We start from the raw sequence: 19,975 nt of genomic DNA, 5'->3' as shown, positions 1-19,975 counted from the left end.
GGGAATCCCCAGCAGCTGCTCCCCAAAACCCTCTCCCCACAGCATCCCTGGCCAGCAGGCTCCTTATTCCAACAAGGCGCCGCGAGCCCTGCGGACGGGGGGGTGCAGCACAGCTTCTGCTGCCTCCACAAACCCCAAAAACCTCCCCCACCAAGGGAGAAATCCTCCCCGCCCCCCACCCCAAAAAAAAAATAATTCGGGGGGCGCTGCCCCTTTAAGCCAACCCGAGCAGGCGTTGCCGGGCGGGGCGGACCCGACTGCGCCTGCGCAGAGGGGGCAGCGGCCGGCGGGGAGAAGGGCGCGCGCGCGCGCGCCGATTGGGCGGCGCGCGCTTCGCCGAAGCCCCGCCCCTCTCCTCCTCCTCTCCCCCCCTCCCCTCAGGCCGTCACGTGACCCGGCGGCGGCTCCCGGCGCGGTGGACGCTGGAGGCCAAGATGGCGGCGGAGCTGGTGGAGGCGAAAGTGAGTGAGCGGCGGCAGCGGCGCCCCCCCGGCCCCCAGCACCGGGCCTCAACCCCCCCGAAGCGGGGCTGGGGGAGCAGCCGAGGCTCTTCCCGACCCGGAGAGACCGCGGTTGGCGGCGCGGTGGCGTTGCTGAGAGGAGGGGGCGGCACCCTCGGGCCTCCCCCCCCCCCCCCCCCCCGCCGCGCCTTCCACCTCGTTCCCTTCCCCGGGGGTCCCGGTGTGGGGTTGGAGGCCCCGGGTTGAGCCCTGAGGCGCTGCCCGGGGGTGGGGGCTCTGAGCTTCACCCCCCACACACACACACACGGCCAGGGGCTGAGGAGCGCGGGTGGCTCCTGCCCGGTAACGGCGGAACGGCCCCGGGGGGCAGGGGCGGTGTGAGGGGGGGGGGGTGGGGGAGGGAACGGTTTGAGGGGGGGGGTAAAAAGGGGGGAGGGGGAGGGCCCCGTGCTCCCAAGGGGGCTGGGGGCAAAAGCCGTGGTCCTGGGGGAGTTTTGGGGTAAAAGGCTCGTGGGGGGAAGCCCCTGCTGCTGGGGGGGGGCTTGGGGGAAAAACCCTGCACCTGGGAGGGGGCTGGGGGGAAAAGCGTTGTGGGGTGAAGGCCCTGCTGCTGGGGGGGGGCAAAAAGCTCGTGGGATGGAGCCCCTGGTTTTTGGGGGGGGTACTGAGGGTGAGACCTTGTGGGGTGAAGCCCCTGCCCAAGGAGGGGGCAAAGCCCCTGCTCTTAAGGGGGAGCTGGGGGTGAAAATCTTGTGGGGCAAAACCCCTGTTCCCCCCTGTTCCTGGGGGGGGGCTGGGGGCAATAACCCTGTAGGGCAAAGCCCTTCACCCAGGGGGCTTGGCCCCCTTCCTGGGTCCCGGTTTTCTGCCCCCCCCCTCCTCTCTGGCAGGGGCTCTGCTGTCCCCGGGGATGAGCTGGGATGCTTTTAGCCCCCGTGGGAGCAGCTAACGAGCGCCGTGGGGCTGCTTGGCCGCAGCAAGAGGTGCAGAGCCTGTCGTAAGCGGTGCTGCGGGCTCCCCTCTGCCTCCTGTGTGGCCTCTGCTGTGGTTTTTGGGAGCCCAGCTCTCCTCTGGAGGGAGGTGTGCTTCCAGGATCTCAGCTGGTGCCTCCTTAGCAGGTGTTTGAGCGCGGCTCCACGCTGCTCGCACACGAAGCTGCCTCAAAGGGAGGAGCTGGCGATAACCTGAAGGGATTTCTGTCCTTAACGGGATCCCTCCAAGCACCCCTCGGACTGTTACGCAGATCCGAGCCTCGATGAGATGTTTGCTTTCTGTAAAACTTCTGCTGTCCCTGCTCGAATCCAGCCTGGACCATAAACCCTTCTGAATGTAAACCAGAAAAGTCTGGTGGTTCAAACTTCACTTCATGCACCAAAAGTCTTGAGTGACCGGTGGTGTCGGAGCAGCAAGCACAAGAACCCGTCCGCTGTTCTCTGCCTCCCCTGGTGCCCGAGTGCTGCACAGCCTCGCTGCTTTTGTTTTTGTGAATATTAATCCTTCAGGAGCTTCAGCGAGGGCGATGCTCTCCCTTCTCTGTTCCCTTCTCAGAGAACGCTGAGGCACAGGAATTTGGGCAGGGGCGCGCAGGTGGCACCCAGCGAGGCAGTGACGTGGATCCGGAGCTCTTGAATCTTGTCATTCCCCCAGTTACACAGCCTTTCTCTCATCTTTAAACCTTTCTCCCTTTTTTTCCCTCCTATTAAAGGTATTTTGGGACACTTCACAGGCATTATCTCTGTAGCATAGTTCCCACACACCTGAAAGCGAATATTCGATGTTTCTGGATTCATTTGCGGCTTTCTTTAGCTAAATAAATCATCCACGTCTTTCATTCCAGGAAATCCCAGGACTGCCATTGACTTCCACAGAGTTATGATTTTTTTGGGGGTGATTATGCGTTAAAAAAGAGCGGAGAGAAGAGACCTGCTGCGTCTCTGCTCCTTGCTGGGGCCGTGTCTTGAATTCTTGCATTTTCCACACGCTGGGCAGGGTGTTGAGGGAATAAATCCGGGTTCCTATCGGGTATATTTTCAGGGCAGCTTGAGCCTTACAGCCAGAGGCCGCCTGAGTTTCCCCAGCAGCAGGAGAGCAAACTGGTGAAGGTGGAGCTGGTTTTAGTGCTTATCAAAACACCAAAAGCCATAATAACCAGCGCAGCAGCTGCTGGCTGGGAGCGTGGGGGAGTGCTTGGCAAAGCCCCCGCCTGGAATCCAGAGGCGCCGTTCTCATGGGAACACGCTCCTCTCCTCAACAGCCTCCTAATATCTCCGGGTAGCCTCAGCTAGGTACCTTTTCTTCAAAGTCCTGCGGGTACAGGACGAGTTTGAGGGGTTTTGCCCATCCGAACGGCACGTGGGTGATACTCTGCTCAAAGGTTGGCAGCCCCAGGTCTCTCTAACGTCAGCTGGTTTTCAGTTCATTGTTGTTTTCTTCCTTTTCTTTGCAATAATGAGTTGTAGATAAAGGTTTTAACGTAGCTCCCTTCCCCAAAGATGCCTGGGACGTTTGGAGGCTTTGAGCAGGGTGGAGGAGTTACCGCGTGCTGCTCCCCTGGGGTCCCTGGTGCGTGGAGCAGTAATTCAGGCAGCATTTATGGCATTTCTCCGGTGTGGGTGAGCCCGTTGGGATTTCATTGATGGTTTCTGCTGTGCTCAGACAGGTGCCTAATAACCGGCACGCTGATCGGGTGGCTGACGGGGTTGGGCGCCTTTCTTCAAAGGGATTTTTAGCATTTTGGATTCCAGGTTGTAGAGAGCGGACCTTTTGCCTTTGTGTATCGCTGTACCAACGTTTCTAATTTTTTATCCCCCAGAACATGGTGATGAGTTTCCGCGTCTCAGATCTTCAGATGTTGCTGGGTTTCGTTGGCAGGAGTAAAAGCGGACTTAAGCATGAACTAGTCACCAGAGCATTGCAATTGGTCCAATTTGACTGCAGCCCCGAGGTTTTCAAGAAAATCAAGGAACTCTACGAGACTCGCTACGCCAAGAAGAGCTCCGAAGCCGCCCAGCCCCAGCCGCAGCAGCACCGGTCCCCCGAGGCTCTCTCCATCCATTCGGCGTACGAGCGGGGCAGCACCGTGGCTAGGACTTCTATCTCCACTCCCAATATTGACTATCCCGCGCTCTACGGGAAATACCTTAACGGACTGGGCAGGTTGCCACCCAAAGTCGTGAAGCCCGAGGTTCGCCTGGTGAAGCTGCCCTTCTACACCACCCTGGATGAGCTGCTGAAGCCCACAGAACTAGGTGAGTTCCCCGGGTGTTTCCAGGCTTAGGTGAGTTCTCCGTACACCCGTCTGTTTCTGCCACGCTTGGTCTCGGAGAGAGAAAACCGAAATAGGTTTCAGTGTCAAAGAGGTGGCAGTGTTTTCAAGGCTCTCTGAAGTCGTGTGACGGGAGGAGATGGATCCGACCCGTGGTGGGCGTCCCTCACCCTCCCTCCTTCCTCCTTCCCTCGTGCTTTAAGCTCACAGAAGAATATTTCCTTTTTTTCTTTCTGCCTTAGAAGAAGAACGTGGTCGCTTTGAGAGGTGCTTTGAAAGCCTGCCTTGTTTGGCTGCAGCTTGCTTATCCCTGGTGGGCAGAGCTGCAGAATTTCTCTGTGACTCCTTACCTGCCCTCCCTCTGTAACGTCGCACTGATGGAAGAACTCTTGTGCTGCTGTGGCACCTGGGCTAAGCGAGCACGCTGGCATTTTCCCCACTAATGCTGATTTTTAGTGCTGAACAGTCCTGACCCAAAGTCTCCTAGGGATGAGAGGGGGGTGGTACGCGCTTCAAACAGTTTTCTGACTCTTTTTTTTGGCTGTGATAGTGCTTAGTGCGTGATGCTGTGCGTTCTGAGGAGCAACTGGGAAACTGCAAGAAGGGCTTTCTCCCACCTTGGGGCCAGGAATCTTTTTTTTTTTTTTTTTTTAATTATTTTAACTCTGAGAAATGAAGAGTGTTGTCCCAGAGGTTGTGTGTAAGGTTTTTGTAGTGAGGACAGCACATACAGAGGAGAATTGGCACCGTAGCCTGCTTAGCCTCAGTGCCTCGGTGGACGTGGTAACATCAGGCCTCGCTGGGAAGCGTAGGAGCTCGGGGAGCTGGTCTTCCTTGGCTGAAAAACCTTCTGAAACGCTTCCAAAAAAATAATAAAAGCCAACAACATGAAGATAGGATCGTGCAGGTGCACAGAGGGCTGCAGTGATGGAAATGGAGGTGTGAGGTGGCTGCCTGGGGTTACCCAGGTACACAGATAATGGGGGTGTGCGCACCTTGTGAGACCACAGCTCAAATGCTTAAACCTGTCTTTTATTTTTTTTTTTAAATCAAGGGAATACAGTTCTCAGGAAATGGCCTTCTGTTCCATGTGCCTACACTTTACAATTCCTTAATTCCATCTTCCTGCTTTTTCATCAGACTCTTTTTTTTATTCTCTTCTGCCTCAAAGCTAGTTTGTTATCCCTTAGGCTCATTTACCTCCTTCTTCAGTCGTCTGATAATTTCTGCCATATGCTTATTATCCTTTGTGTGTGTGACTTTCCCTTATTACACCTGGCTCTGTTACTAGCCCTGAAACAAGCAAGTTTGTTCGTTTTGTATTTCGGTTAGCTTTCTGGAGACAAAGTCATCCTGATTTTGGTCTTCATATGAAGGTTTGGTGTGTTAGGGCTGTGACCGTTTGAACAGTCAGAAGGAGGCAGCCACTGTAAAACTGAGATACACCTTTAAATGCTGCTTGGGGTATGGGCTAATTCAGCCCTAAGTGTGAGATGGCATTTATTAGTCAGAAATGCAAGTGGAATATTTTGAAGAAAAGCAATTCTAAAATGTGGAAACACCCGGAGATAGGAGCGGGGATTTACTCGCGGTGATTAATAGATCTTATTAGAAGCTGACGTGAGATGTTCTGTATCAGATCCGAGGTCTCATTAAATTTAATATCTCGCCTCTATGTTAGCTGATGCCTCCCCTGGGTCGGCGTGCTCCCTGAAGCATATTTGGTTAATTTTCCCTTTGATGGGAGAGTTTTCTGCCTGGGGATGGGTGCCGAGGAGCTGGGCATTGAGCAGATGCTCAGTTGTCGTCCCGGTCAGCTGTTGATCACCCCTAGATGTCTTCCACATGATTTTCTCAGCCTGGTGGGCCGCAGCTGTAATTCCTCCTGCCCACACTCCAGGAAATAGAGGTGCGTTTGTTGCTCTGTACAGCTGGGAGTATTTAGATGTGGCACTGAGCTCCTGGGCGCGACGGGCTTCTGGAACCACTTCTAACGCCGCCAGGTAGCACAGCCCCACGTGGGCTGGATGGGGCAGGAGGGGAAATAAATGGATCCGAGGAGAACCGAGTGGTTTGCCTGCTGTGTCCACACCAAGCGTAAATCAGAGATTTGTAACGTGGAAGTACCCAAAAGAGACTGCTCTGGTTAAAAACACCTCGCTGCTGCTTGGGCAGCGCCTTTCCCCGGGCTACAGACGAGGGGGTTAAGCACAGAGCCCTGGCTGGAATAGAGGAAGCCTGATTTATGTTCCTGACGTCGATGGGAAGCACATTTGTTAATTAAAGGCTCTCTCGCCTCCTTGAGATGGAAGGTGAGGTGGGCAATGCCTCATTCGGTCTGCAGGCAAGCCGATTCCCTGAAGAAGGGTCGGATTACCCTTGTCCTTGTAGACAAAGGTGGCTTCAGCTAAAAGCAAGTAGATTAGGCTCGTCGTGAAGCAGCTACTCCCTCGTATTTGGGGGCTGCACACACCATGCCAGCCACTTGGAGTTTAGCATCCGAGCTACCTGCACGCAGACAGCTTTCTGGTTCGGTCTGGGGATGTCAACACGAAAGAGTCCTTTTAATTTAGGTAAATCATCACAATTCTCTCGGGTAGGTGAAGCTTAAAATTAAGATTGATCGGACACCTTTTTAGAGGGAGCGAACGCTAATTACCTTTCCTGCCTTAGCAGCTAACGAGCAGAGCGGTGCCGTGTCCTGCAGTACCTGCGGGGTGTGCTCACCCTCTGCCACCTCTGCGGGTGAAGCAGTGGCAACGTAGCCCCTGCACGAAGCCGAGTGCCCTTCAGTTCAGTCAGAGCAGGTCCCGTAGCCAGGGAGGGAAAAATGTGTGGGACTGCACCCTGCATGGACTGCTTTGGGGGTGGAGGGGTGAGAAGAGGGGTGTGCAACGAGCTCGGCCCCACAGAAACCTGGCAGCAGCACATCTCTGACATCTCGAGGGATCCAGCCACGGTGTTCGCAGTATAATCTGTGCTGGGAGCATGTAACGCCTTGAGCGAGGTTGGTCAGTAAGTGTAACAGCGAGGAACGTGGTCCTTATTAGAGAGAGAAGGAAAACCTTGGAGCAGGGGAACCTCAAAGCCCTGCAGTCGATGCAGTCCCCGTTTTGGGTGGCTGCAGCAGGAGCTGTGGGTTAGGTTGGCTCCTTGGAACAGGAGCCCTCTGCAGTTACATCGGGCTACGGTTTTGAAGATGGTTCCCCAGGGCCTTTTGGGTTTAGATGTCTTCTCTTGTTCTGAAGCTTGCTGATTAAGCTAAGTCTTTAAAAAATAAATAAATAAATAAATAAATTGATGTCCTGCTATCATCAGCTGTTTAACTGAGCCCATCAGCGCTCGTGCAGGTCCAGGAGCTGAGTTGTGGTGCCGAGACATCGGTCCTGGAGCGAAGACAGAGCTGTTCCCTTTAGCTTCAAAAGCCTAACGTGTAAATATTGTTCTGGCTGCTCATCAAAGATGTGAAGGGCGGATTGGGTACCCTAAAAGCGTACCTAGGGGAGGTGGAGCTGATTTTCCAGAATGAAGGTGTTGAAGGAAAACAAGCTCATTGCTCAGCTCTGTCTTGCAGAAGCTTTTCCCCCCATCTTTTGGGGATGTTCTCCTGCACTTTCCTCAAACATCCAGTCCTGATCGCTGCTGATTTTATTTTTTTGTCTTCCCTCCAGCTTTTTTTTTCTAAAATTGGGGTGTTTTGTCCGAGCCCACAGCAGGTGCCCATGGGGGTGGTGGAGAAGTGCCTCTGGGGTCTTCCGCATCGGGGCAGCACGCATTGATCTGACTTCTCATGCTGCAAGCACAAGGAGCTTTTACTGAGTAGCTGCAGGGAAAAAACATGGGAAAATGGTTGGTTTTAGACTTGTGGTCAGCCTATAGCCAGCTGTGCCAGCTTGCCATCGTACCCCAGTGTTGGTAGAGGTGATTTTTTGGTGGTTGAGTGAAGGAAGGCGCAGCCCCGGAGCAGTACTTGCTGCTGCTGCTGCCTGGTGTGCAATAGGATGAGCAAATGGCCCGCTTGGAAATTCAGGGGGTGCTGGAAAGCTGCCCTGGAGAGGTGAGCGGAGGCTCCTGGATCCCTCGCAGGGTCTGGCTGCGGTGCTGGGGGCATCCCCTGAGGGTCCCAGTTTGTTCTGCAGGCAGTGCCCTGCTCAGAGAGCAGGGGAGCATTTGCCAGGTGAGCTGATACAAATGCAAAACGACATGAATTTCTTTTTGTTTTGCATCCCCAGGTTTGCCTTGGTTTTGTGTAGCTCAACAATCAGCAGGGCAGCCTGCCTACAGGCAGCTATTGAAGCAATTATATTAAAAAAAAAATAAAAAAAATAAAAAAAAAAAAACTTCGGTTCTTGTTGTCTTGTTGTTAGAAAGTGCCCGGTGCTGCAGTCCTTGGGAAACGCTCCGCTTCTGGCTGGTTGTTCTGGTCAAGAGGCACTTAGATGGAAACTGAAATTCAATTAAAAGTCCACAAGGACTTTTTTATTATTTATGAATTCTCCTTTTGTAGTTTTAAAGCTGAATTATCAAAGGGAAGTATATGTAGTCAGTGAATCGGGTTGTCACTGCGTCTTTCAAGATCTTAGAGCTGCAGAGGTTTTATCCTGCCTTCGTCTCGTTTTTGCTCACAGAGAAGCACATTTTCCTACATCCTAAATTCTGGTATATTGGCTTTGAGTAAACTAGCCGGTGACTTTAAAATCCACTATTCTTGATTAAAAAGGAAAAAAAACTGTTCTGTCACTTCCTGTTCTTCGTGTTTATCTTGGGACTTTCAGCAGCTCCAGGACCTGATTTTAGCTGGAAACACGCTCTGATAATCAAATGTGCTCTGCTAGAACTCGATAAAAGGTACTAAGTGGAAGTCTCAGGTTTTCCACATCTGAAGCTCAACGTTAATCACACTAAATGCGTTTGGTTTTGAATTATGTATGGATAAAAGACCAATTAGTGCTGGGTTCTCAGCTGAGCATTTCTGCTCTAACATCCTATAAAACACGCCCTCAACTCCAGGTGTTTGTGAACAGTGTTCTGTCTCTTTGTTTCTTGTGTTTTTCTTTTATTCCCAGTTGATCCCTTTTTTTTTCTTTCATTCTTTCTTTCTTTCCTTTCCAGAATCAGCCTCACAGTTTCATGCTTTCACGACATTTGTTCTTGTATGAACGTATGCGTGTTGGCTTGTTGATTATTTGAGGAGAGAAAGGATTGAAAAAAAAAAAAAGACCAAATCCACCGTGTGCTATCAGTGTGCTAACCCGAAAAACAGGCCAAAAACCAAACGAGCACTGCTGTAATCAGCGGCACATTTACCAAAACTTGGTTTATTATCTTGTTACGAGAATGTATGGTGATAGGAGCTCTTGTGCAGCTGTATGGAGGCAGACAGGACTTAGACATAAACAGAGCTCAGAACATTTAAAAAAAAACAACCCACCTCGTGCTTAGCAATGTAAGAGCTAGTTATTGCCAATTTGATGTACATTTTTTTTTCCCTCTTCAGTCCCACAGAACAATGAGAAGCTCCAGGAAAGTCCGTGCATTTTTGCATTGACCCCGAGACAAGTGGAGTTGATCAGAAATTCCAGGTACTTCTCACCGCGTGGTAATAGTTGGAGAAATGGAGGCTGTCTAATTCCTGAGTGTTCCCTCTCTGTGGGAGCTCGTGGTCCCTGCGTGGAAACACTTGAGGATATCAGCAGACCGGCCACATCCAATGTAAAGCAAATAGCTTTTGTGGGGTGTGGGGGTACAACACTTCCTGTCTAAGACCCTGAGTTTCATTTCTGCTCCTCTAGTGTCCCGTTTGAACGGTGTATTTGAGCAGGGGAAAAAAAGAAGTATGAAATCGTTGATGACCCAAATTCTCTGCTAAGCTCGTGTTGTGAATATTTGCAGATTTTTCCTTCGCATCAAAAGTTCAAAAGCTCGCCGTGTAATGCTGTTTGCATCTGAAAGAAGGCTTCTGTTTTGCACAGGGTGCTATAGTAACTGCATAGGCAAACATCTTGCACCGATTAGGATTTAGCCTGACCTCTGTCACGAACCAACTTTTGATTTAAACAATGAAACGTGTGAGACACGTCAGTGCAGGCAGTAAGGCTTGCTCCTTTGCTGACCTGCTTTGGTCCTTGCTGCTACAAGAGGCCAACAATGCAGAAAAGGTCCTCCACAACCAGGCATTATATGTCACCTTTAAATACTTTAAATAAAAGCATCTTCAAGTACTTCTTTTCCCAGTAAAATCGTGCTGGTATAAACTCAGAGGAAGGTGGTGTTTCTTGACTCTCCAGTGTTGATTGCTGTTGGAGAAAGTCAACAGAAGCAGTGCAGGGGAAGCTGTGTAAAGACATAACAGAGAGGAAACGATACCCACAGAAAGCTTTAAGGGTGATAAAAGACTGCACATACTGTAGCTGATTCTTAATGCTCTGTTCTACGTGTATTTGGGTTTGTGAGAAAACTTCCACCATCAGAAACATCTTCAGTACAGCAGTTTCTCAGCAGGGGTTTCGATGAGTGTCGTTCCCTGTCTGGAGTGATCGTGCAGCGTGAGGATCTTCCCCTGCCTCTGGTAGCATCCAGGTGCTTTCCATGCACATCTGAAACTGTCACATCAGCTCCCGACTGTCAGCTGAGCTTGGGTTCCATCCCCTCCACCCCAAAATGAAACAAAAATTATGCCAAAACACTGAACTGGAATGTGAAAGGCTTTCAGAAGGAAATCGAGGCTAATTCTGGTTTCTCACCTAGTGCCTTGAATCCTGTGCAGAGTGTGTTTGGTACCTGTGTATAGAGCCACCTAATAAAATCCCCTCGTTCTGTGATCTGTAGTTTTCCTGATACCAGTTGAAATACTGTTATAAACATTACCAGTGAAGTTAGCAGTGATAAATTGTTCTGCTGGTGCCATAATACACAGATTCCTTGGTTTGCATGAACAGCTTTAATTGAATTATTAAACAAAGTCTGGAAGGCGCAGTCAGATACACCTGACCTTAAAACCTAGTTTTTATAAATGCTTACAAACAAGAGAACGCCAGGCAAATGGGTACCTCTCTTCAAACAGTTTTACAGTTTTGAAAGCCCAGGGGAAGGCTGTAGGATGGTGCATTAGGAAACAATATTTACAGGGCTGCTGATATCTGCAGAGAGAATTGAATAAATTAAATTGTGGGAAGTAATTCTTTGAAGATTTGTTTCTTAAAATTAGCAAACTCTTGAGTCTGATGAAGGTGATGGCTGATTTTGTTTTGTCTTCACATAAGTTTCTGTTTCTTCCTTAATTTACTAGGGAGTTGCAACCCGGTGTGAAATCGGTTCAGGTTGTACTAAGGTATGTCTGAGCATGGGGTTAACTTACCGTGAAGTGCAGCGGGGGGGAGGAGGGGAATGCATTACCCAAAGAGAATAACCTTCAGTGTGGTTTTCATAGCTGTAAAGATAACCTACAGTAAATTGCTTGTTTACGTGCAAGTGTCTTAAACTCTACTTTCTAACCTCTCCTTACATGTACCACTTGAGTTAGTGCTGCGGTAGAAAACAGCAGGGTGTCGGATTTGTCCACCCAAATCTCAAGGCTGCATGAAAACCTGGAGAGCAGAGTGGAATTGGCTTGGCTTTGGCCAGACGAGGGAGCATGGGTTGGTGTGGTAAAGGTTGGCTGCTGGTTGGCGTGTAGAGCTTTGAAGCGGCGAGCAGCGTGGGGATGCTAAGTGGGACGTCGTTTCTTTGCAGAATCTGTTACACAGACACCAGTGCTCCCCAGGAGGACCAGTACCCCCCGAACATCGCGGTGAAAGTGAACCACAGCTACTGCTCGGTGCCGGTAAGTTGGGGACGGGCGGCACTGCAGCTTTGGAAGGACTGGTGGAAGTATTTCTTTATTCTGATGAAGGCAGATTATAAAAAGGCATGACTTAGTTCAAGGTTAATCTTCTGAGGGGTTATCCGCGTTCATAAACTGTCCTTGCAAAAAGACTTGATCCTTTTCGCTTTGTGCTGGGTCAGGCTGCTCAGCTCCCTTCTGCCCCTTTCCTTGAAAACTGCGGGTGGGTTAGAATTCAGCTAAGCTGTTAGATAAATGTTCCCCAACAGCAGCATCTTCAGCATTTAAAAAAAATATATCTTTCTGCCTTAGGGCTACTATCCATCAAACAAACCCGGAGTGGAACCGAAGAGGCCCTGTCGTCCCATCAACCTCACCCACCTCATGTACCTGTCTGCAGCCACCAACCGCATCACTGTCACCTGGGGGAACTACGGGAAGGTACGTGCCGAAGGGAGCTGCACAGAACTGCACCAGCACGTGCAGGAGAGCAGCCCTGCTCATCCTTCCCCTTCCTCCTCTCCTCATTCTTTTCCTTCCTCCTTAGAGCTATTCCGTGGGGCTGTACCTAGTGCGGCAGATGACCTCAGCAGAGCTGCTGCAGAGGTTGAAAACCATCGGAATCAAACATCCCGAGCTCTGCAAAGCACTTGGTGAGTATGTCTGCCTGAGAGGTGCCTAGGGGAGGCTCACTGCATGCCCCTGACACTGCAGCATTCCTAACAGCCAGGCTGCTAGAAACGTTTCGGGAACAGCCGCCTGGTTCTGTGCGATTGCTTTCCTCCAGTTGTATAAAAACACTTTTTGTTTGAACAGGCTTGCTAAGATGTTTGTTAGTCGTATGAAATTGCCCCAAACCCGTGTGCAAGTGCAGCATTTCAGCAGCGTGTGTCTCTCACGGCTCTGCAGAAGCTCTGCATCACGTAGTTGGATTTAGGCTTTGTCTCCAGGTTATATCGTGATGAGTGCCGCTGAGGGCCGGTGTCATTCTGATGCGAATGGCTTCATGCCTTCATCTGAATAATTATGAGCTGATGAACATTGCCACAGCACCTCGGCCTTGACCCGCACTATATCCAAAGGAGCTTTCTGGAGCAAGGGATCCTGGTGAAAATGTCCTGCTGCCCACCCCACCCCCTGAATCCTAGGGGCTGGCAGTGGGATTTCACCAACAGAACTTTCAAATGCGTTGCCAGCTTCAGAGAAGAGATGATCCCGAGAGATGTTTATCCTAGACCACTCAGGTAAATCATCATGGTATGAGGCAAATAAAAAACGTTATGGAAATGTGAGGGGAAATTACCTTTTGGAGGCAGAATCGGACTTGCTTGCAGCTCCAGAGAGTCTGGAAGACTTCCAGTTATTTAATGTTAGTGGAGAGACCATTCTTGGTATTTAGTTCTGCATCAGAGAACTAACATTGTGGATCATAATGGTCTTTAAAACATGCTTTTTAGATCATGGACAACTCTTACCAGGTGTAAGCAGCGTAATCTTGGAGATAGCTCGTAGGTCACAGGGGAGATGATGATTTCAGGCATGTCAGGTCTTCAGATGGCTAATCTACCTCATGGGGCTTATTGCTGCTCTAGCCAAACTTCTGATCCTTCTGATCTTCACGTGTGTAAGTGCAGCAGTCCTGTAGCACACGCACGCTTTTACGTCTGTAGACCACAGCAGATGGTGTTCGTCTTGACCATATTAGCCCACTGACAGCCAGCACTTACCTATTGACGTGAGAAACACAAATTTCCATGTGTTAAATATCCCCTGTTCTCAGAACACTGGTTGTGTTCATCAGAACCTCAAACGAACGAGCAGGTGCTGATTCTGAGTTGTCTTAAAATGCGGAGGATCCTCTCCTCCTGGACACTGTGCTCTTCTTGAAAGCAGGCCCAGCAACGTGTTCTGTTCCCTTCAAAGCAAGCATTTGCACGGTGGCTTCCTGAACTGAAAGTGGCAGGCAGAGGTTCTGAAAGCAGCTTTTTTTTGCCTTTTCCACTTGGTAACAAACCTCCGGTTCAACTGAGCTGGATAACTAACAGCTTTGGCTGGGTGTAGGGGCAGAGAGGAGCTGCACTTGGCGACCTTCAGTTTAACCAAATAGGAGCATTATTTCGTTTCGCTTCACTTCGTTTGGCCTGTTACTGCATGGAAGTTGTTTGGACATCTGAAACCAACAAGCACAAAAAGCTTGTAAACTTTGCTTTTAGAGCTCTGGCCTGGACTGCAAATGATTCCCCTTTCAGCTCCTTGCAATATCCCTCAGTACTTACTAAAGCTCCCCTTTGACTTGGGTTGCATCTCGGGGCTGACTCATCTTCCTTTGCATATGCTTCTGTTGACTTTAGTAGGAACGTTGTCTGCAAACAGATGCTTGTATGCATGGCTGCGGATCCAAAAGCAGTTTAAGACAGCTTGATTCTAATCAGGAGGTCCTGGAAAACGCCCATTTTTCCTTTCCATGCATCCTAATTCATGCACAGAACGTGCTCTTAGCAAAAAAACCTTTGTGAAAATTAAACTCGGATGAAAATCCTCCTAACGTGAAGAAAGCAACACCAAACCTTGTAGACGTGTGAGAATTTCACATCTGGGAATTCACTCTAATTAGAGCTGCGTGTTGCAAAACTGCATGCAGCCTCATTGTCTGCAGATATCTTGTTATGATCTGCAAAGGTCAAAATAAATGCTTGACTTGCTCCAAAGAAATAGGGTGATGCAAGTGTCCTCGGCCTTTTCAACAGCAGCAGCTCTTCTTTAGGCGTCGTGGGGTCGTTTCACTTTGGTTTGATTCTGCACCTTGAGGCAGGACCTTCCCCTGTGGGAGCTGCATACTTGCTCTTTTTGATTTCCCTGCAGCCCCTCTGGGTTTTCCTTTTTCCCTTTCAGTACGTGGCAGCAGGGGCAGGGCTCTCCCTCCTTCCCTGATGTCTGACTCTTTCCCAGCAGATGCAGGATCGCTGCTTTTTGCATGGCTGCCTTGCTCTTTGAGCTGCCTCCCCCGGTACATCTAGGTCTTTCTGTGGTTCCTTGTGCAAGAGTTTGCTGGAAGAGATGAGCTGGCCAGCATGTAAACTGAAGAGTTCCAGCCCAGTAGCACTAGGAGGAGGCTTGTTTATTGGATGGAGAAATCCCGATTTCCTGTCAATTTGACTCTATCCTGTGCTTGCTCACTTCTGGGGGGGCTTTCTCAGAATTGCAGGGAGCAGGGGCATGCAGTTAACCCTTCCCTATTGCCACTGATCTCGGAAGGGAATAAAATCCATCCCGCTTGTGCTAACGAGCAGGCAAGTCTAAACTGACTTCTTCCTGGGAGGCTGTTGCTGCGTGCTAGAGCTCTGTCCACTCTTTCGCTCTCTGCCAGAACAACTGCCCAAACAGCAGGAGGCCCAGGTATGTGGGTGTTGCAGGCTCTCTGAGGGCAAATAATGACAAAATTAACTCCCAATCGACTCCCTCGTTATGATACTAACATGAAAAAGCTGCCCAGCAGTGTGATTTCCTTCTGTGCTCCAGCTGCCTGGCCTGCAGCTTCATGTCAGAGGTAGCAGAGTTGCTCAAAGAGCCTTAACAGTAACTTGTGGTCGGTGTGCACCTGGTTGCCCTCATCCCAAGGGATGGACCTAAATCCACCCTAAATCTCCTTCGCTTGGTCTCCCTGGATGAGGGGCAGCCCGTACCACTTGGCTCATTGGGAAGGGAGTCAAGTCAGGGGCTGGGGACTGTAAGAAAACGTGAGCTTCCTAGCAGACAGCTGGCCTGCACTACATCGTGCCCACATCGTGCCCGAGGTTTTTGGCTAGCCAGGCAGCACAGGCAGTGCTCTACTGAGCTCTGAAGGCTGCACGAGCCTGGCCTGGCTGGTACAAGAACTTTCTGTCCCCTGCATTCCCTGGCTCTGACAGGCAGAGCTTGTCATGCGCGGTGGAAATGACTTGTAGGCAGCCAGGGGCTGTCGGTGAGCTTCTTGACGCGTTGTTGCCAGGTTTAAGCTTGCATCTGTTAAATGTTGTGCCCTCTACTCTTACTGCAGTAAAAGAGAAGCTACGCTTGGACCCAGACAGTGAAATAGCCACTACAGGGGTTCGTGTCTCTCTCATCTGTCCGGTAAGTCCCTGCAAGACATCTTACTGTGTTTTTTTTTGTCAAGAAATCCTATTCTACTGCCAGACCTGTTTTGTGAGCTGTCAAACCTTCCCTGGTGTCTCAGGCTCTGAGGAGGAGCTGTCTGGTGGTAGCCTGGGTGGGGTTTGTCCCTGATCTTCTGCTCTTTGCTCCAACAGCTAGTGAAGATGAGGCTGTCTGTGCCGTGCCGGGCAGAGACCTGCGCACATCTGCAGTGCTTTGATGCCGTCTTCTACCTTCAGATGAACGAGAAAAAGCCCACATGGATGTGTCCTGTGTGTGACAAACCAGCGCCCTACGACCAGCTAATAATTGACGGGTGAGTGCATCCGTTTCTATCCCCAGCCTCTTTCTTTTCTTTCTGCCGGGCGTGGCACCGTGCTTTTTGGTCTCTGCATCTGATTGAAGTCTGCCTCAACACAAAGCTGGAAGTGCCTTCTGCTCCTGCATAATGTGCCCACGTGGTTGTCTTGGTGTGTTAGAGCAAGGCTTGCTTGTCAGTTTGCCCTTCTTGATTTACACGAAAGCGTTTTAAGAACCGAGCATTTACTGCCTCGCTCTTTTCATCAGGCTGCTGAACCCGCACAGCTAGCTGCCTTGGTTGACAGAGGTCATGCTGCGTGGAATAAACCCACTTTATGAGCACCCGATAAGGTGATTTGTGATAGGAACCATCTTCCTGTTCTCCTCTTGGTGTGAGGTGCTCGTAAGCTTGCAAGCAATTCTTGGCGTGCTCTAAAAATTTGGCTGGGGGAATCTTTGCCAGCTTTTATAGCAGACATCCTGCAACGTGTAGCCCCCCAGGAACGAGGAACAAATGCAGCATTTGCATTAGGAATGCTCTCTTTCTACGGTCTCACTCTGAACCTGGCATGGTTGGCTGTAAAAGCACAGGAAGGAGTTAGAGAAAGTAAATTTCAAAGCGCATTTGGACAAGGGTGAGGTGAGAAACGTGAGCCCCATCAGAAGTTCTTCAAACATGAATTTGGGGAAGGTTGCTTTGGACTTGACACTCAACTTGTCATCTAGCCTTCAGTCTGTATGGGAGTGGTGTTTAACTCTGGTCCGGAGCTACGGGAGTTTGCTTTTCTTTGTGCACTTTGGTAAGAACAAGGGTCTTGCCATCAGTCAGGAGGGCTGGGTGCTGTGGCTGAGCCCTACAAGAACACTTTGCAGGTGATCCTTTAAAGTCCGAGGGAGTCTTTACACTAGAGAGCTCAAATATGCAGCCGTTTGCAGAGAGGGTTACCCAAACCCAGCAGATCTCCCTCTCCTGGTTGCAGACCTGGTAGATGGAGTCCCGTACACAGGCTGCAGAAGGAGCCAGGCTGCCAGCAGCCACCACCTGAGGCAAGCCAGGAAAAAAATAAATCTGCCTGCAGCGCTCATCGGCCCCGGCAGCGTGGGCTCCAGAGGCCGTCCCTAGAGGAGAGCTCGGTAGATTGCCTGGCTTCTGTTCAAGAGTAAAGGAAGGAAGAAGGGAACTAATGCGAGCGGTGACCTCCACCCACCCCCCAGCTTGAAGCTTTGCTGCTGCAGAAGGCGGGGAGGCTGCTCGGGACGGGCCGGGATCGCTGCCAGCCCTGGGGGTGCTCCGGCTGCCGGCAGCGCCGCGGGCTGGTGGAGCCGAGGTGCAGCGAGGTGTGCGGCTCTCGGCTTCTGGGAACCGATCTCCGCCCTCGTGGCTTGGATAATTGGCCTCTAATGCAGGTTCTCTGCGATGCAGGGAGAGCTCGGAGGGGTTGCTCGGGTGCTTCCAGCTCCCTCGGTGCACGGGGCAGTGCAGTGAGCAGGCGGCTCAGCCCGGGTGGCGCGTTCCCAGCAGCGCTGCGCTCGTAGGTGCTGATCCCATCCAGCGGTTGTGGCTTTTTAGGCAGCCCGAAACAGCCTGGGCACAGATAACCTGTTTGCTTTGTCCTCCGGCCAACACCAACAGGAAAATCCAGTTCCTTCTGAGATCCCCAACAAAGCTGCTGAGGCTGAAGGGGAAAGTACAAGGGGTTGGATTGTGGAGAACCTCTGCAGATCAGCAGCGCGCTTGCTTGTCCCTCTCGGACAAGGAGGAGGAAGAGGAGTTGGTTGTCACTGCTGAAGGCTCAGCACGTTGTTCTGCCCCTGCTCTGCGGTGCTCAGGGCTGGGTTTTGGTCCTGGCTCTGTTGGATGGAGAGGTGACCTTCAGCTTCCCGGCAGTACGCTGGAGGGAACCTGCTAGTCACGGCTGGATGTTGGTAGCTAAAAAAGGGGCGTAGTTCCTAGGGAGGTGGCTGGCTGCTCGTGTCTGAGATCCTCGGGGCCTGCTTAGCTTGGAATCGCAGCCGTGGTGGGTGCTCTGGTAGGGGACAGGGCTGTCTGCGGGACCACATCTCCTCCTTGGGCTGGGAGAAGGCAGAAACGCGTGCCACCAACAGCTCCCTTGGGCTTCTCAGATTTTTACTATGAGCGTTTCTTAGTGCTGGAAGGAAATGCCCCAACCCAGGGGTGAACAACCCTGCAGAAGGGCAGTTTAAGAGCAGGTCCAAGCAAACCTCACAGGCCAATGGTACCAGGGAAGATCAAATACCCGGGGTGTGAGCTGCAGTGAGGCAGAGCGAGCCCCTCGTGCTGGTTGGTGTCTGACCGAGAACCTCGGGGTGCCTGCACTGGGGATGCTCCCAGAGGTGAATGATTTATTTTTTGTGTGTGTAGATGCACATATTGTTGTGGTGGCGTTGGGAAATAAGAATAGGAAGCGCAGTGCTGCTTGTTGGCTGCCTTATTTCCTAGCAGAATGGGCTGTTGTGGCCCTGGCGGATGTCTCGATGGGGCTGTCCTGGCACCAGCCCTGCCAGGGCTCTGGGTCGGGTACCACAGACTGGGGAAACTGGGTGAAGGGGCAAGGCTCTTCTAATTGCACGTAATTAAAACGTTAGTTCATGGCTTAGGTGCGTTGTCAGAAAGGACTGGGATGGTCTGCGTTGTCAGAACCTGCACTCGTTTTATGGGAAATAAAACGAGCTCTTGACTGCGAGGGCTGTCTGTTCGGCAGCCTCCTGCTAATGCCAAATTTCTCTTAAATTGAAGGCTATTTAAGGTGAAGCTCCAGGCTGCTGGCCAGGGCTGCTGCTGGCCTCAAGGTTAATAGATGGCATCTTCTCTCCCGTCCAGGCTCCTGTCAAAGATACTGACCGAATGTGAGGACGCAGATGAAATAGAGTACCTGGTGGATGGCTCCTGGTGTCCCATCAGAGCCGAGAAGGAACGGAGCTGCAGCCCTCAGTGTCCAATATTAGTTCTAGGTGAGCATCTGGAGATAAAGGCTTGGCATTTCTGTAGGCAGCGTGCATGGATTGGGGAGCTCTAGTTTTGCGGGGGGCTTGTGAAGAGCTGCGTGACATCTGGGAACACAGAACGTCCCGAGTTGGAAGGGGTCAAAAAAAGGGATCCCAAGGTCCTGGCTCCATACAGGACCCCCCAAAAAATCAAACCTGGTGCCCGAGAGCCTTGTCCTAATGTGCCATTTGTACCCTGCACAACCACGAGAAACCACGAGGGTCAGAGCATCCCCCCGAACTGGACGTGAATTAATCAGTAGGGGTCTTAATTAGTCCTCTCTTCCCTGCCCCCTCTCAGGTTCCTCAGATGTGAACGGGCTGCTGCCCGCCCCTAACGGTAACGGTGAGAACGGCAAGGCCACTGCCGATGTCGTGGATTTAACACTGGACAGCTCCTCGTCGGAGGAGGAAGAGGAGGAGGACGAGGAGGAAGACGACGACGACGACGGACCCCAACCAAAACGACGCTGCTCTTACGAGAAAGGTTTAGTTTCTGCCTGCTGACTGCGGAAGCAGCTCTGAATCTCAGAACGGACAGACTTGAATACTCTGGTGCTTATTAAACTGGAGGAGGGGGAGAATGTCCTCTCCCACCTCGTCTCCCTCCCTCCCCGATCTCCTTTGACTTTCCTATTCCAAATTAACCATTAAAAACGAGAGAGAGAAAAAAAAAAAAAATAAAACCATTGAGCTGCTTCTTGGTTGGAAAACTACCCCACTCAAAGCCTGACCCTGAAACCGGAGTCTGAAGTAAGGGAAGTGTCTTAAGGCAGCCAGAACCCGCGGCTCGCTGCTGCCCTGCACCAGGACCGTTCAGCTCGGTGGAGTTCACCTGCAGACCTCCAGGACACCCGACTCCCGTGCATCTCCAAAGCTGTGTGCATTTTTATTGTCTTGTTGAAATAAGCATTCCTGGTTATCTACAAGTTTTGCTGGACATGTTTTGGGGAGGGAGGGGGGGGTGGCGGGAAGGGGGGAGGGACGGGA

The 19,975-nt window shown here is 51.3% G+C and overlaps 1 protein-coding gene across 1 annotated transcript; it reads left to right on the top strand.

The window, feature by feature from the left end:
• The first annotated feature begins 394 nt into the window (after window positions 1-394).
• On the top strand, window positions 395-19,666 carry PIAS4 (protein inhibitor of activated STAT 4). The gene is made up of 11 exons (XM_032203849.1): window positions 395-461; window positions 3,274-3,709; window positions 9,224-9,308; window positions 11,015-11,056; window positions 11,458-11,548; window positions 11,861-11,989; window positions 12,096-12,201; window positions 15,585-15,658; window positions 15,835-15,995; window positions 18,822-18,952; window positions 19,287-19,666. Exons 1-11 carry the CDS (start codon window positions 435-437, stop codon window positions 19,490-19,492), a joined length of 1,488 nt encoding a protein of 495 aa, XP_032059740.1. The 5' UTR covers window positions 395-434; the 3' UTR covers window positions 19,493-19,666.
• The last annotated feature ends 309 nt before the right edge of the window (window positions 19,667-19,975 follow it).

This window comes from Aythya fuligula, chromosome 26 (assembly GCF_009819795.1).
Source record: "Aythya fuligula isolate bAytFul2 chromosome 26, bAytFul2.pri, whole genome shotgun sequence".
In the NCBI taxonomy this organism is placed as follows: Eukaryota; Metazoa; Chordata; class Aves; order Anseriformes; family Anatidae; genus Aythya; species Aythya fuligula.
The sequence above is the reverse complement of the archived record's forward strand: the minus strand, read 5'-3'. Positions and strand labels throughout refer to the sequence as shown.